The 17,900-nt window shown below is 43.7% G+C and overlaps 2 protein-coding genes across 4 annotated transcripts in view; one reads left to right on the forward strand and one right to left on the reverse strand.

Annotated features, from left to right (window-relative positions):
* The first annotated feature begins 272 nt into the window (after positions 1–272).
* On the forward strand, positions 273–5,670 carry TRNT1 (tRNA nucleotidyl transferase 1). The gene is given in 8 exon segments (XM_036390733.2): positions 273–495; positions 1,305–1,498; positions 2,009–2,147; positions 2,351–2,477; positions 2,726–2,853; positions 2,856–2,918; positions 3,088–3,338; positions 4,544–5,670. Coding segments are annotated over 8 exon segments (1,302 nt in total). The 5' UTR covers positions 273–344; the 3' UTR covers positions 4,793–5,670.
* Positions 5,671–7,169: 1,499 nt separating this feature from the next.
* Positions 7,170–17,900, reverse strand: part of CRBN (cereblon) — a 38,503-nt gene continuing 27,772 nt past the window's right edge. For all 3 annotated transcript variants that reach the window (XM_036390729.2, XM_036390726.2, XM_036390727.2), the window contains 6 exons: positions 16,633–16,695; positions 16,138–16,222; positions 15,878–15,993; positions 13,269–13,333; positions 11,930–12,061; positions 7,170–10,131 (listed from right to left, as the gene is read on the reverse strand). In XM_036390729.2, the coding sequence (XP_036246622.1) occupies positions 9,948–10,131; positions 11,930–12,061; positions 13,269–13,333; positions 15,878–15,993; positions 16,138–16,222; positions 16,633–16,695 (645 nt within the window). In that variant the 3' untranslated portion in view covers positions 7,170–9,947. The remainder of the gene's footprint in view (positions 10,132–11,929; positions 12,062–13,268; positions 13,334–15,877; positions 15,994–16,137; positions 16,223–16,632; positions 16,696–17,900) is intronic.

Here is a 17,900-nt window from a genome sequence, read left to right on the forward strand (position 1 = left end):
TCTATCCCGGCTGAGCACAGTCAGGGCGGTCCCGCTGAGGGAGCGGGGCCCGGCCCCGGCTTCAGGGCGGTGCCGATGCCCGAGCCCGGCCCTGCTCCGGGGCGGTGCCGATGCCCGAGCCCGGCCCCGGCTTCAGGGCGGTGCCGATGCCCGAGCCCGGCCCCGGGGCGGTGCCGATGCCCGAGCCCGGCCCTGCTCCGGGGCGGTGCCGATGCCCGAGCCCGGCCCCGGGGCGGTGCCGATGCCCGGCCCGGCGCCGCTCTGAGCTCATCGGCCGGCGCCGCCGATGCGGGAGCTGGGCCCCGTGAGTGAGGGGGGCAGCGGCCGGGGCGGCCGTGCCGCGGATGTGGGCTGAGCTCTGGGTTGTGCCCCGCAGGGCCGGGCTGCGGCTGCTGCGGCGGCGGCACGGCGGGAGCGGCACCGGCACCGGCACCATGAGGCTGCAGGCGCCGCAGTTCCAGGCGCTCTTCACGCCCGGGCTGCGCAGCGTGGCCGGTGAGTGCGGGGGGAGCCCCGAAAATGTCCCTGAGCGCAGCCCCGGGGGTGGTTCGGGTTGGGAGGGACCCTAAATCCCACCCAGTGCCACCCCTGCCATGGCAGGGACACCTCCCACTGTCCCAGGCTGCTCCCAATCAGCCCCAGTGTCCAGCCTGGCCTTGGGCACTGCCAGGGATCCAGGGGCAGCCCCAGCTGCTCTGGGAATTCCAGCCCAGCCCCTCCCCAGCCTGACAAGGAAACCTCGCTCCTGAACCCACCCTCCCTCACCTTACTGCAGTTCCCCCTTGTCCTGTCACTCCGTGCCCTGACTGAAAGTGTCCCCGAGCATTTTTCTGCTCCCAGAGCCTTCTCCAGGCCGAACAGCCTCAGCCAGTCTCCAGGGACATGTCAGAGCTCGTTTTTCCCTTTGTAGGCCGATTCCATGATGCCCTGTTGTTCCTGGAGAAATTTGGGCTCATGGCACACTGTTCTCTCTGCTGTAAATAATCTGAATTACTTTCCCTTGTCAGCCCCTGACTGTTCAAAATGATCCCCATCCCAGCGTGCCCAGGACCAATTCGAGACCTGCCAATAGTTAAGTTTTAAAAAAAGCTTCAGAAAAATAAATCAGAATGACAGGGAAAATACCTGTGGGTGCTTAGCTGTGCCATGAATTAGTGCATTTTGCACGAAGCTGTGAGTTACTTGCTGCTTCCTGCACATTTGAGTGTTTATTCCTACATCTATGATCTTAATTTTGTGAGAAGGCAGGCTATGGCTGATTGTGCCGTGGCTTTATTGCTGTTTGGTTTTCCTTCCCTTCCCAGAACTGTTTGAGAAAAAGAACTATGAGCTGAGAATAGCAGGAGGGGCTGTGAGGGATTTACTGAGTGGAGTGACACCACAGGACATCGATTTTGCCACCACAGCCACACCAGCAGAGATGAAGGAAATGTTCACAGCAGCTGGGGTTCGTCTGATCAATAACAAAGGAGAAAAACACGGAACCATCACTGCCAGGGTTGGTTTGGATCTTTTCTACCTGTCTGTGGATGTGCAGTAGAAAATTCGCTGCTTATTTGTTAAAGTATCACAGCAAGAGTTTAAATGAGACCCTGCTTTAAACCCTGTAGTGATTTTTTTGATTAATCATTGTACAGTTCAAGTAATTACCGTGTTTTAATGCATGTAACCCATTCATGCTGCTGTGTCATCACCAGAAAAAAAATGTTGGCTGCCCACACATGATCCTAATGTTTCCTGCTCCTGATTTCCTCTACCTTGCTCTTAGTCCCTCTCCTGCAGGAAGATTTCTGCAGGCTCTGTAGAAAGTAATGTCAAGCTTATTTTCAGAAGTTCCTATTTCTCAACTCTGTATGAAAACCCCTGCACACGTCGCTGTGCGTGTGTCCACCTACTGTACACAAACACAGGGCTGAAAAATCAGCAGCTTTTGCATTTAATTTCAGTTAATTTCGTGTCATGTCTCGTCATGGTTGTGCTGAAGTAACGGTGTCTGTGGGATTTGCAGCTCCATGAACAGAATTTTGAAATCACCACTCTCCGCATAGACGTCGTCACCGATGGGCGGCACGCCGAGGTGGAGTTCACCACGGACTGGCACAAGGATGCTGAGAGGAGGGACCTCACTGTCAACTCCATGTTTTTAGGTAAATCTGAAAACCACTTACGTAGATGAAGCAGTGGATTTGAGTTTTGCCAGTGAATTCTGTGTGTGTCAAAGGTCTATAAATACGTGAGATGATCTGACAGAGCAGCTGGAGTCACACCACTTCTCATTTCCAAAGGAGAGTGGTTCACTGTGTCAGCCACATTTGTAAATTGATATTCTGGTTTTTCTTTTTTTTTCTAGGTTTGGATGGGACACTCTATGATTTCTTTAATGGCTATGAAGACTTGAAAAACAAGAAAATCAGATTTGTGGGCAAGGCAGCTGAGAGAATACAAGAAGACTATTTAAGAATCCTGAGATATTTCAGGTAAGAAGTTTTGCCTTTCCTTGATAAATAAACTGTATAAAGTTTCAAAAACGTGCGAAAAGATACCAGTAGTGTAAAAAGAGTAGTAGTTCCTTTCCAACCTAAATGATTTTTTGATTGTAAGTGGAATAAGTTGTATAATTGTAAGAATTATTTTTAACTGTTTTTTATTTGTTCTTAATTATTCTTAAAATTGTAAGAATAATTGTAAGTCTTCTAATCTAACATCCAGGGGTTTTATTTGGCAGATTTTATGGAAGAATTGCAGAGGAACCTGGAGATCATGAACCTATTACACTGGAAGCAATTAAAGAAAATGCCAAAGGCTTGGCTGGAATATCAGGAGAAAGGATTTGGGTGGAACTGAAAAAAATCTTCTTGGAAACCATGTCAATCATTTGGTTCAGCTTATGTATGAGCTGGATATTGCCCAGTACATAGGTAAAGTGAAATGAAGTTTGACTTCCTACTCCTATATCTTATACAGAAAGAACTTTGTGGCAAATTGAGATGAAACTTCGGTTTATGCAGAAATCAGATTTTATTTTTATCCTGTGCTAACAGCCATTTTTCTTACTAACACTTCTTTGCACTTTTTGTGTGTTTTTAGGGCTGCCGCTTGGTGGGAATTTAGAAGAATTTGCCAGAGTCAGTAAAAACATCCAAAATCTGTCCCCAAAACCCATGACTGTCCTGACATCCTTGTTCAAGGGGAAGGATGATGTCACAAACCTGGACCTGAGGCTGAAAATCTCCAAGGAAGAAAAAAACCTTGGCCTTTTCTTGGTGAAGCACAGGCAGGAATTAACCAAAGGCTCAGGGCCAGAACCACTCAGACCATACCAGGACTTCCTGATGGATGTGAGTGAAATCCCATTGCTCCACTGGGGCTTCTTCACAGGGAGCTGAATTCATTGCAAGACATTCCTAAAAACCAGTCCTGCTGTGTTGTAGCACTTCTGAGCACCCTGTGCTCTGGAGCAGATTTTGGGCTGATTTAAAAGTCAGTCAGGCTGGAAAATGTCACATTCAGTTCCTTGTGACCTTCCCTGGGACTGTGCTCTCCTGCTGAAATATCAAACAGGAGCTGCACCTCAAGGACAATTTGGCTTTTTTCTATGAAATTCAGCTCTGAATGGTGAATGGAAAATCAGTGCAATTCATAGGGTTCTTCTAAAGGCAATTTTTAGGTGGTTTTGAGGCGAATTTTAGGTGATTTGGGGGATTTTTCAGTGATTGTTTTGTGTGATTTTTGGGGCAATTTTATGGGTGATTTTTGTGATTTTTATGGTGATTTTTTGGAGTGATTTTGGGGATTTTTACAGCGATTTTCAGGTGATTTTGAGGCCAATTTTTAGGTGATTTTGAGCAATTTTTTGTGTGATTTTTGGGGTGGTTTTGGGGCAATTTTAAAGTGATTTTTGGAGGGATTTTTATGGTGATTTTTGGAGGGATTTTGGGGATTTTTACAGCAATTATCAGGTGATTTTTAGGGTATTTTTGGGCAATTTTTGGGGTGATTTTGGAGCAATTTTCAAGTGATTTTTGGGGTGATTTTTGGGAGGGATTTTGGGGATTTTTACAGCAATTTTCAGGTGATTTTTAGGGTATTTTTGGGCAATTTTTTGGGGTGAATTTGGGGCGATTTTGCATATTTTTGGGGCAGTTTTGGGGTGATTTTTATGGTGATTTTTTTGGGGTGATTTTGGGTGATGTTCCTTAGGCAGCCTGGGATGTTCTTCCACAGCACAGTGAGGTCATTCCCAGCTGAGTTCTGCTGATCCTGAGGGCAAGGAGCAGTCCCCAGGGCCAGGCCTGTCTCCCTCAGGAAAGGTGATGGATAGGGATCACAGCTCTTGCCTGGCATCCAGGCAGTCTCCAGGGATCTCCCAGAGCCTGCAAGGCTCAGTTTGAACACCTGTGAGGCAGGAGAGAGCCTTGCTCCCACAGCCCCAGCTTGGCCAAGATCCTGCCTACCAAGGAGAAATGGGAACAGCACAATGTGAGCACACTTAGAGCTGCTTCTGCTGTTTCACACAACATTCTTAATTCCTTTTTTCTCCCAGTCTAGGGAAGCCAACACCAACTCCAAGATCTTTGAGCTCCTCAAGTACCAAGGAGAGGAGCAGCTTCTGAAGGAGATGCAGGAATGGACTGTGCCCTCCTTCCCTGTCAGTGGCCACGACCTCAGGAAGATGGGGGTGTCCTCTGGGAAGGAGATTGGGACAGCACTGCAGCAGCTGAGGGATGAGTGGAAAAAGAGTGGGTACCACATGGATAAAGAGGAACTGCTGAGCTGCCTGAAGAAGCTGTGAAGTGAATAATGAACAGAACTGTTTGTGCCCTGAGCTGAGTGGAACTGAGCTCCCAGGAAACTGAGCCTCTCACAGCCAGCTGAGCATTTGTCACATTTAACATTTTCATCACTGATCCCTAACTTCTGCAAGGAGAGGTTGCATTTTGTAATAATGTAAAACAGTGTTTGCCAAATCCCACCTTCTCAACCTCTCTCTGCTATTCTTAGTGATAAATATTTACTATTTTATCATGACTTAGGGCATGAGAGGTGATGGCAAGATTGTTCTCCTTCTGACTTTCTATATACAAAAAAAAAAAAAAAAACAACCTAAAATCCCCCCAAAAAGGTTGTTTGCATCCTCTAGATCAAATCATGGAGGAGTTTATATGTGCCTAGGAGAAAGTGAGGAAATAATGGGCTCTACCTTAACTCTTTTTGTACTTAAAGCTGGATAACAGATGGAAATAATCCAGCAGTTCCCAACAGCCTTGCCATGGACAACCAGGCTGTTTTCTAGGACTCTTTTTGTTTTCCAGAATCAGTTTTAGGTTAAAAGAATTACTTGGCTGAGTGATTATCATGAATTTTCAGTAGTTTTTCAGTGACTTATCACTGAGTAAACTAAATCCACAGCAAGCTGGTGAAGGTTCTACTTTGTATTTTCCACTTCAGGTGTGAGACAAACTATTAATGTTAATTAACATGAGATCCAGCTCCTTGGCTTGGGGATTTGGAGCAGAGCTGTTCCTGGTCTCTGTGAATGTAGTCCTGTCCCTGGGGTTTTTGGTGTGCTGTTAAAAAGTCTCTAGGAGCAGCTCTTGTGTGTACAAATCTTGTTGCAGGTTGAAGTTTTCCTACAGAACCATGGTAACAAATAAAATCCTTTGGATTTCATTTTCCTTGGATCTCATTTTGCAACACTAGATGGCAACACTGGAGCAATGCTGGGAAAAAAAAAAAAAAAAACCCTCAGCATTTTGTGCTTTCACACAACTGATTTTCCTGGGATGTCTGGTCCTTTAAAAGAATTATCCTGAGATGCCTGGGAATTAGTGGGAGCCAGCAAGGGAAAAGGGAAAGGCTGTTTGTTAGTAAGGCAAATCTCACAAGAACAGGATGGTGCTCAGTTTAATGAGGTGATTAAATTGAAGCCTCCTTTGTGTAATTTCTGGAACTACTGAAACCTTGGGGGGAGGTGACACTCAGGGCTGTAGAGTCCTTTCAGGATTTCACCAAAGTGCAGCTTTGGGGCAATGGCTGTGGAGGTGGAAAATATCAACACTTTTACCCAACATTACTGTCAGGGTCCAACTCACCTTGGAGAGAGAAGTTTAAAGGAGAAAAGCTTGAAACTTATGATCTTGGCATGGACCAAATGGATATTTTGGACAAAGTTTAGCAGGGAGATCTTCCCATGAGTTCTGAGCTTCAATTTGCAGCTGTTTGCCAGCCCTGAGAGGGGCTGAGTGTGCCTGAGTCCCATCCTGCTCCCAGATTTAATCTCTGCTTTATGTCTGAAGGATTGTTCAACTCTCAGGGAACCCCTGCACAACTTTGTACCCCAGGATTAAGGATGACAACCCCAATCATGCATATGAACAGCAAGGAATGATTTGTTTAAATTGATGCTGGTAATGATTACCCTGAAGAGACTTGATCAGAATTATTTACTACACAGTATAGATACTGTGTAGTAATTTCAAAGCCAGTTTAATTATTAGTAAATAGAAACTGATGGGTTTAATTGGAGATTACCTGGCCAAGCTGGTCACTAAAAACAGGGGGAGCACCATTTCCTCCATCCCTCACTAATAACACAGAGGATCCTGGTACAAAACAGCAACAGCAGATTATTCCACAAGCACCTTCATGGACAGCCCTGCTTGGAATCCAGTGCAGGGAGCACCTGTGTTCCAACACCTCTTTAAACATCAGCCCCTGCTTGAGGTTCCCCATGGGCCTATTGAACATTTCTGTTTATCTTCCACTAAAATGAACCCCTAGGAAAATGAAAGGCATGAAATAAAAAATATTCACATATCTTAGGCAAGCAGTGGCAGCTTAGGATCTGGAAAAATGCTGGGTTTGAATAAACTCTCCTTTTTGGAGTATGGGTTATTTAAGTTGCAAATGGGGAGAGAAGGTATGAGGTTTGATACACACATGGTCAAGTGAAGTTCTCCAACAGATTATTACACTAATTAAATTATATTCACAATGGGTTTTAATTACCTGACAACCTCCCCTCTCTCCCATACTATTCCTTACCTTCTCTGCCCTGGGCCAGTTGAGCCAGCACAGACCTGGAAGTGAAACTTTTACTTTTTGCAGCCAAAACCTCATCATAAACCCAAATGTTTCCTTTTCCCACCCCGACAATCAGCAAAACCAGGTGAGTTTTGAAACAAATTGAATTTTATTCTTTGCAAATATTTGCAAGCCACAAGATTTGTCAGAAAAGTTGTCCCAAAAGGCAGAGGAGGGAGAGTTAAAGCAGAGACTGGGCTACCCCTGGAGCAGTTCAGAGCAATTAAAGGTGACAAAGAGAGGAACAAATGAACTGCAGCACATCCAAAAAGAGCATTAATAAAAACAAATGAGTATGTGAAATTAATAAAAAAACAAATGAGTATCTGAAATATTTCAGACGCAGTGTACAAGTGGTTCTATCTATTTGTCAAAATGAGCCTAAAATAAATGAAAAGTTGCAAAGTTACAGGCTCTGGTTGGGGGTGTTGGTGATGCTGCAGTGATGGCTTGAAAATGAGTCTGTGCTGTAAACCCTGTGCTCCCTCAGTCGTGCCCATTGGATTAATTAATTCATTCCTGCAGGAAGTTACTCAGCCAGTCAAGGGGGTGAATGCAGTAAATATTCACCAAATCTGGTTTCCTTTGATTAGCTCAATGTGCAGTTGCTGTATTTTTCCATAATGATGCCCCAAATTTCCCCTAATTCCCACCAACAGTTTTCTCTTCAAAAGAGAGAAAAGGATGGAAAATATGAACCAGTGTAAGGAACCATCCCCAACTCACAGCTGGATGCTCTGGCAGCTCCCAGTAAGGACTGGATTCACCACCACAGGACTCAACCTGGGAAGTGTCATGGACTCAATATAGCAAACACTGCACAGGTTTAGCACATGGAACAGCATCATCAGCAATGAAATTTAATTAGCATTAATTTACTCCTGACTTACCTCGATTACGTTAGTTTACATTTGACTATATGCACAAAACACCAAAAAATGCTAATTCTGGATTCAAACATTGCCATTTTTAATTGAGAATCCAAAAGACTTGGCCAAAAGAACTGATCCTTTAGAAGTTCAGTGACAGCTGAGAAAATGCTTTTGAAATTCCCCTTGCCAGCCCCCAGTGACTGCTCACACCAAGGCAGCAGAAGGTGCTGGCAGCACCCTCCCACCTCCTGCCAGCACCAAGGCCCACTCAGGGCCACAGGAGCAACAGACAGGAGGGACTCTGTGGGGAAAAGGAACAAAATATCCCAAATATCCCAAAAATACAGCCCAGATGTGCTGGGTGAGGGAAAGCCAGGCCTGGTTCCAGTGCATTCACAAACACAGAGCATCCAGTCTCCCTCTCACACCAGTGCCTGGCTTTCCAAGCTTCTCATGAAGCATTATCAATATCAATCATTCTGTTTTCTGGATGAAAATGAGCCATCATCACCCTCTGTTTGCTCACAGCCACATCCCAAATTCTGCTTTTCACAGTTCACTGCCAAGTCAGGGCACTGCACATGGAACTGAGCACAGAATTAAAGGTGTCTAAGAAGAACAGAAGCAGCACAGAGGTAGAAAGTTTCAAAGAACTAAACCTGAGTTACACGATTAATCTCTACATACCTGGCATGACAAACAGCCAGCAGCAAGTCCATGGTTTGGGGCGTTTTTCCAGCTGCAGGTACCACACTGCCAAGGGAATCAGCTCCAGGTGTGCCAGGCTTGGCCTTGGCCCTCAGCTGAAGTGATCTGTCCTTGCTACACCTGCCTGCAGCCTGACAGAGAACAAGCAACCAGTGGCTCATGTCTCAGACTTGACTAGTTTAACATCACTGTGAAGAAATGAAGAGTGAATGATAAAAGCTTCACAAGAAAAACAAGTGTTTAAGTGCACAAGCACTAAAAAAATCTCCATTGCCATCACCAAAGTGCATTCTGAGAGGACAAAAAAAAATATAAATCAGTGGCAAAAGCTGCCCCAGATTGGCACCCAATTTGTGGAGCACAGACAAAACAAAAACCAAACCAAAAACCAAGAAACCTCCCCACAAAAGCACTGCCTGTATTCCTATTTTATTTGGAAACTTTTGCTCTTTATAAGTTGATAACGTGAAATTTTACTTTATGATCTTAAAGTTACAATGAAATAATTAAAAGAGATTTTTCCTTCCCTTTCTCACAACAAGTACTACTTAAAAATCACCTCAGTGGGGTGTTTTAGAGTCCTTCCCAATTTACCCTGGTGGTAAATTAACCAGGAATAATTTGGGGAAGTGATTGAAGCACACTGAACAGAACCTGACAATGCTGTTTACCCCCTGGGACTGACCTGTGCACTTCTTATCAACAGCTTAAAATTTAAGACTTCTCAAGCCAAATGGACTAAACAGATGAGACAACTTGTAAGGAACAGACACTTCCCCACGGGGCCCATCCTGGGAGGCAGCTGCAATTCCAGCTTCTGCACATTGCAGCACTCAGAAACGCTCAGGCTGCTTCTCTCTTCCACGGTTATTCAGCAAAAAAGCTGAGAAACAGCACAAGCAGCAAACCTGAAGGACTTCAGAGAGTTAGAACAGGGATTCTCAGCAAACCACGTGTAAGTGTGTTATGGCCAACACCCCACAGCAGGTAAGTGCCATCTGCCATCCCGGGAATATTGCAGCAATCAGACTCTGCTTCTTGGGATTTTAGTTTGGTTTTAGTTTCCATCCCCCTTCCTTCACTGCAGGTGGGCATTCCACAAGTCCAGCCTCAGGGTGCGTCCACGCGGCTCAGAGATTTCCCGGCGTCCCACGTGTGGGCCCTCCCTGCTGGTGTCTGCTGAGGCCCCTGTGCAGGAGCAGCACGGGGAGCTGGCTGGGCCTGGCTCCTGGGGATGGCTCCTGGGCCGAGGAGGCAGCAGCAGCAGCCCCGAGCAGGGCCCCGTCACAGGCACAGCAGCGGCGAGCGGCCGCGCTCCGAGTCCTCGGCGTCCTCGGGCATGCGGGGCAGCAGCGCCGAGCGCGTCAGCCCCCAGAACCTGGGGGGACACAGCTCCTTCCTGGTGGCCGTGAACTTCCAGCCCATGTGGCTGCCGCAGATGCGGCACTGGGCGATGGTCCAGGCGTACCTGCCAGGGACAGAGCCAGCGTCAGCGAAACGGGCCCTGCAGCAGCTGCAGGGCAACAGCCCCAGCTGGGCTGGGGGACAGCCCCAGGGTGGGCTGGGGGACAGCCCCAGGGTGGGCTGGGGGGACAGCCCCAGGGTGGGCTGGGGGGACAGCCCCAGGGTGGGCTGGGGGGACAATCCCAAAGGGGCTTGGGTGACAGCCCCAGGGTGGGCTGGGGGACAGCCCCAGGGTGGGCTTGGATGACAATCCCAAAGGGGCTTGGGTGACAGCCCCAGGGGCTGGGGACAGCCCAGGGTGGGCTTGGATGACAATCCCAAAGGGGCTTGGGTGACAGCCCCAGGGTGGGCTGGGGTGACAATCCCCAGAGTGGGTTTGGGTGAAAATCCCCAGCTGGGCTTGGGCGACAACCCCAGGGTGGGCTGGGGTGACAATCCCCAGAGTGGGTTTGGGTGAAAATCCCCAGAGTGGGTTTGGGTGACAATCCCCAGAGTGGGTTTGGGTGACAATCCCCAGCTGAATTTGGGTAACAACCCCAAATTGCATTTGGATACCAATCCCCAGCTTCATTTGGGTACCAATCCCCAAACTGAATTTGGGTGACAATCCCCAGCTGGATTTGGTAACAACCCCAAACTGCATTTGGATACCAAACCCCAGCTCCATTTGGGTACCCATCCACAGCTGGATTTGGATAACAATCCCCAAACTGGGTTTGGATATCAATCCCCAGCTGAATTTTTGTAACAACCCCAAACCACATTTGGAAACCAATCCCCGGCTGCATTTCCAATCCTCAGGAATCCAGTGCCCAGTTCCGATCTAAAACCCTGCAAAGCTCCAAAAAATAAAAGAAAAAAATCCACAAACCCCCACCCCAAAAACCTTCTATTGCCTCTTCAAAGAAAGAAGCAACCAAAGCTTTTACTGTCCCAGAAATGCTGAGAGCCCTGAAGAGGGGTCACAAACTTCTCAGAGTAAATTATTTAATGGCAATGGAAGTGATTTTTGCCCTGCTTTTCAAATAACAGTGACTGCTGCACCTCCCACAGCAGCAGAGCTTTTTTCTAACAGTTTTATGAGGTAGAACATGAATATTTCAAAGCCATCATAGAAGAGCTGAGAAAACACAAAGGATGAGCAATATTAACTCCAGATATTAAAAGTCTCAGATTTTCTTTAGGGACTGTTAAAACATGTGACAGAAATGCCAGACATCCTCCAAGTCACTGCTCAGCTCTCTGTGATATTCCAGGGAAAAAATCCTAAATGCAAGGCCTGTTATTTATTGGGCAAACTTTTACATCTTAACACTTAATTCTGTTACTGTCTCAGAGAGGCAGACTCATTATTAATTATTATTATTAAAATAAAATCAAATATAATCAGATCAATACAAATGTAATTAATGTAACATTTATCAGGTTTTAGATAGAAATTGTATTTCAGTGGACTAAATACATTTATATATTCTAATTTTCCTTTGCACTAAAGCTGTGTGAAAACAATTCTGAAAACAGTTGGACTTTAAACAAAACTACACACAAAGAAATTTCCAGACAACTTGGTTTAAACAGTTTAGATTCTAGACTGTGTTTTAAAATCTTAGTATTTCTCCATTTAAAAAATATTAAATTCTGCAATATTTTATCCTGTATCTTGAATAAGTCTAAATTTACTTCCTTATTTTTCACACGAGCAAAATGATGACATTGTGCCAAAACCCCTCAATATTTACTATTCCACCCTCCCAGAAATGGCCAATTTGGGTAATTTTCTGTTCAAATGTGGCTGCTCTTACCCAGGGAACCAGCTGTGCTCTGTGGAGGGGCGTCCACTGAGGCTCAGGTTGGAGGCTTTATAAACAGTGAGGGTTTCATGGATGTATCCATGGGGATTCACATAGGCTGCCATGGGCCCACACAGGGATAAGCTACAACACACAAGGAATTTTGTCAGAATGCAAGGAAAAATAATTAAAAAATTAAACAAAACATAAAAACCAACACACACACACACCAAAAAAATAAAAAACAAGAGATGGCAAATGTAACCAGAGGAAAAACTGCCAGCTAAGCTTAAATTATTTCAACAGAGCAAAAAAATCCCCACTTTTTTAGGGGAAAAAAAGTGTTTTGAATTCTAGCATAAAAAGTGAAAGAAAATAGATGCTGATTTAAAATATCATTGCTCAAATTTGCTTAGAATTGCAGGAAAGTCCACAATAGACTCATCCTGTGTGTTACTTTAAACAAGAAAGAAAAGCAAGGCAAATGTAACTTTAAAAGTAATAAATGTTCATTTCTTGCACCAACTTCTCAGCACCTTCTGTAAAAAGTTCATCATATCGACACAGCAGGAATTGTGGTGTCTGCAATCCATTATTTGATTAAAAGATAAGAAATGGCTTTTAATTACCCCATCAGCTCCTTATCACACTGATAAAGAAAAACTGTGGGCAGTCTTTGTTAACCCAAAGCATCTTTTAACCTTGCCATTATCAGAGGGGATGGGCTCCTGGGAGTTCATCAAGATTAAAAGCAGTGACAAGGCTGACAGAAGCAGCAATTATTGGGGAAATGTAATCGTTGTTAAACATGAGAGATATTGGATAGGGCAAAGAAAGAATGGGGCCAGTTAGCAGGAATAACCTTCAATTCTTCAAAGAAAAAAGGGATCACAACATTTATCGGCTTCAATAGAAACCTTCCCTGCGTGCCAGCATCCTGGGAGCCTGTTTATATCCCCTAATTAGTGCATTTTAATTGGCACTCGTGCCTGTTGACACATAAATGGAGTGCTGCAAAATAAAATCCGGGGTATCAAAAACTTTATTCAGAAATACCACAGGCTGAAATAGTCTTTATGTGGCACATTTATATTTCAAATTGTTCAGTGTGAGGTGCTGGGGGTGTGGCACAACACCAATTCCTCTTCCAATGTGCCTGGAAATGCTGAGATTCCCTAACTTTTTATTGAAAAAGCTCAAATATAAACTCTCTAATCTATAAATATTTACTAAAATTTTATAGGAGCTGTGGCAAACCCAGCAGTTTTAAGACTTATCCCAGCCTAATCTGCTTTGCTGGGCCCGTGTTTCTGACCTAGGAGCTGCCCAAGATGAAGAGTAATAAACTCACCTGAATATTTCATTCTTGGTAGTTATTTCTGTGTCTTGGCATTGCTTACAACACAGAGATGTGCACTGGGGAAGAGAAACAAAGAGTGTAATTTCATTAATTTCCAGATGCTTGTCAGCAGTGGGAAATAATAAAAAATGTCTCTCCTTTTCCATCACAATAGACTTTGGACCAATTGCTTTGTTCAGCAGTCACTGATGTGGGATATTTTTTCTATGCATTTTACTGATTTAAACATTAATTATTATCTAAAAGACATAATAATTTTCATATCATCCCCTCACAAAAAGATTACACACAGAGAATTGGATCTGACTCCACAAATATAATAAATGAGCCAACCTTTTAAGGTCTCTAAAGGCTAATTTAGAAGAAACAACCTTTGCTCTTCTGCAATACAGCACAGAAAAGGCAGATCAGACAAATGCAATCATTAAGTCTTTCCTAAATTTGAGGGTCCTGTAGATCAATGGGTTTAATTTCCTCACAAAAATAGGTAAAACATATTGATCTCTCTCCTGGAGATTATAACAGGTTAATCCATCTTCTACATTTTCTACAAAGTAGAACTAAACAATTCATCACTGACACTGCCCAGAAAAGCAGCATTTAAATCAGCTCAGCAGAACACTCCCATTCATTTTCAGGACATGCATTACCTGTACTTCTTTTTAAGGGTAATGCCTGTGAAATTCCCCCAAAATGAGCCACAGGATTTTGGAATCAAATGCTGCACTCAGGGACAGGCACAGTGCTCTAAACCCTGGAGTTTGTGCTCCTGAGCCCCTGAGCTGTGACAGCACGCCCTCCAACCACTCCCTGCCCTCTCCTCTGCTCCCTTCAGAGGTTTTTGCTGGATTTCAGCTGCTCCAGCTCCTCTCCTGGAGGTGCCCCTGCTCACTGGAGATGAGGCAGGACAAGAGCTCGACTGCTCAAATCCTCTTCAGCCCCCCTTGAAGCTGCCCTGGCCTCTCTCTCCTGCCAGGGACCTTCCCCACCTCACTCCAGGGCTCCCAGAGCACTCAGAGTCCAATTCAGCCACTCTTCCACTCCATGGCTCCACTTCCAAACCTCTCTAATGAATGACTGCAATTAGCACTGCCAAGTGGAACTCGCAGTGCTACACCTGGGAGTCAGGCACACTCCTTAAAATGAACTTTGGTAACTGGGTTAACAACGGGGCAAGTGATAGAAGTACAATATAATTCACTGGTATCAAAGGAAAATGGATCAGCTCTCAGGATCAGTTTTATTATTGGAAATGACATTCTGAACAAGCCAGGGCATCCTAAAGAACTCTGGATAAAAGTGCTGCTAAATAAACTGTAAAAAGTCATAATGCCCTCCCCATTCTGACACTTGACAGAACAGTTAAACACATTTACAGACCAAAATGTCACAGGGTGATGAAGAAAACACCGTTTGGATACAGGCAAAAAGCAACTTTAACTTGAATTTGTGAGGCTAATTTAAGTTTTCCTGCCTCTTTGGAATTTATGGAAAACACATAATTACTGAACATGAACAGTTCTCAGCAGAACTTGAGTATCAGGGTGTTTTCAGAGTTTCAACTCAGAAAAGACAAGTGAAATTTAGTCTGACTACAGCCTCAGGCAAACACCTGCCCATTTTGTCTCAGAATATGGAAGAGATGTTTTCTGTCTCCTTTCTTTAAATTTCTGCTGCATGAATTTGGGAAGAGGATCACTATTAAAATGACTCTCGGGTTCACTTTTCCCCAGAAACAGGCAAGAATTTAATGACACTACTTTTTAGGCAAACAGGCAAAACTCCCACTGCTATGTATCCATCAGACAAACAGTACTGTCATTTAAAAAATACAAATTATTACAAAGAACTGTATTACACAAAAATAGAAAATTTAGAACACTACAAGGCCATGGCAATGGAAAGAAGGGAAGGGAAACAAGTTTTTGAACATCTTAACAAGGAGCTGCCTAAGAAATAAATATTTCTTTTGTAAAAAAAAAAATCTGTTTAGTCCAATCTTTAGATTTATGCTCAGTACTACAAAGATTTTGCTACAAAATCCACAAGTTTCCATGGCAAAATGATGCCTGTGGTGTCAGTGTGGGGCTGTGATGGTTCTTAACAGCACTGGACTTCTAGCACCATCTCTTGGCTAAAAAAGTGCTGTGCCACACTGAAATACTTCTAACAAAAGCAAATATAATTATGTGTTAATTATATGATATATAATTGATATAATAAAATATAAATTTTCTATATTATATTATATGTTATATAATGTATAATATGTTGCAGTGCATTATATATTATAGACTACATATTATATATATTATATATTATATATTATATATTATATATTATATATTATATATTATATATTATATATCATATATCATATATCATATATCATATATCATATCCTATGTTTTTTCTTGCTGCCAAACATAACCCAGCACTGAGACATCATTTTCCTTCCAAGCAAACTTTTGAAGAAATACAGAACACCCAAACTCATCCCCAGGAAGGATCAGCTGGAAATTCCATCGTTTCTGGAAGGGATTGTAGCAGTCACTCCTGGTTTTTGGCTATTTGATGGCAAATAAAGCAGAATGACTCACTTTGTTCATGATATCCAGCTCACAGCGCAGCCTCTGCACAGCACTGCCTATTTTGAGCAACTGGATACGTAAAGCATCATCAATGGGCAGGCAGGCAGCAACTCTGTAAGAAAAATCTAGAAATGAGAAAGCAGCAGGTCTGTTAGAATTAACAGAGAAATAAATCCAAGGGTTTCTATTTATTCTACCACAGGTAATTATCTAAGCTGTGGTCTCTTAAGAAATTAAAATTAAAACGGTGGGTTCAGGAAAGCTCGTACCTACTGGGTTTGATGGAAGAGATTCATCTTTGAGGTTTTCATCCCACTCGTGGAGCTGCCTCTTGACTCTCTCCATCAAGGTTTCCTTTTGTTAGAAGAAAAGCCTAATTTAAATACACAGCTATTGCTGCTTTCTTCTTAGGAAAAAAAACAAAAGGGAAGCAAAACGTACAGTAAGGTCTTTTCCCTAAGTGGACAGTAGTTTTTAATTAAAGAATAATTAAAGAAGCACTTTGTACCTGCATGTTTTAACTGGTTTTGCTGTGAGACAACACAGAAGGAACCAGAATCTCTGTATCCCTCCCAGACATTTGCTCGAGGAAGGAGGGAACAACCACAGTGAGGGAAGCCCTTCATGATCTTTTCACACTACACTGAATATAAAAGGCTTTAAAATGGAAATTATGAGCCAATAAAATAAAAGCTTTTCTATTATCCCATATTTAGATATTACAACTATAAAGCTCTCTGCAGGTTATTTAAGGGTGAACTTACAGCATCATAGAGGGAGTAGAGCCAGGGGGGCCAAGATGTCAAACTTGCACAGTGGAACTTCCTCTGAAACCAAACCCACAAATATTGATTCTTTAACAAAAGCAGATTTTAAGGACAGCTTTTTTTGAAACAAATAAAACAGGGAAGGCAGATCTGATTATTTCTTTTTTATAAGAAATTATCTCCATCAGGACCAGCACTTCACTGTAAAGCTTCCAAACCCATTTTCAGATGCACTGAGGGCTAAGCCTTCTGAGCAGGACAATACATGGATTTTATCACAAAACCTGTCTCTGCATTAGAGGTATTTCTGATGTTTAGTAATAAAAAATTATGTGTTTCAAAAGTGTGTCTCTCTGAAATGGAGACAGTTGAAAATTTAAGTGCTGTTAACAGTGCATCTGTTCCTAAGTCTCCACCAGCTGTCCCTGGAACCACCAAATTTCCATCAGTGTAATGTCATTTGTTTAATTAACCAATTTTTTCCTGTGATTTCTGAACACAGAAATTGAGAGCTTTAGTTAGTAAAAGTCTAAAAAGCAGCACACAGCTATGTTGCTTTTCAAAAGAGGAGCACATATTGCACTGCAAATATGTACAAATTCAGTTTTCATCTCCCCCTTGAGGGCAACTCTCCTCATTTACAGATGACACCAGTAGAGATGGAGGTAACAGGACAAATACCCTGCTCTGCATCTGCACCCCACGTTTTCCTACACTGGGCTCCCTTCATTTCAGCTCCACCTGACAGAATCAGCCTTGGCAAGGGATTTTCACCCCACAGCCCAGAGTTTCTGGGCTCATTCACTCACATGAACTTGGTCAGGAACTCTGAGAATCAAGAGCTCTTTGTTATCAATGGAGTTTTTAATTTGATTTTGAGGGTACAAGAGTTCAAAACCATTGAAGAAAAAAGCAAATCTAAACAGGAGTTGAGTTATTGGGACTCTGTATTAATTTCTGGAAGTAGTTGCAAAGATCTCTACAGATCACAAGAGACACAAGATTTCAAGGTAACTTCTCTGTGTCAATGACCAAAACAATGGAATAAATAACAAATACAGATATAAACTGGCACAGGGTGCCCAGAGAGGCTGTGGACTCCCCATCCCTGGAGGTGTCCAAGGCCAGAATGGAGGGGGTTGGAGCAACCTGGGATAGTGGAAGGTGTCCCTGCCCATGGGATGGATGGGCTTTAAGGACCTTTCCAACCCAAACCACTGTGGGATTCCATGAAAAGCAGGAGGTTGGAATCTGCCTTCCCTGCT

This window comes from Molothrus ater, chromosome 11 (genome assembly GCF_012460135.2).
Source record: "Molothrus ater isolate BHLD 08-10-18 breed brown headed cowbird chromosome 11, BPBGC_Mater_1.1, whole genome shotgun sequence".
Lineage (NCBI taxonomy): Eukaryota > Metazoa > Chordata > Aves > Passeriformes > Icteridae > Molothrus > Molothrus ater.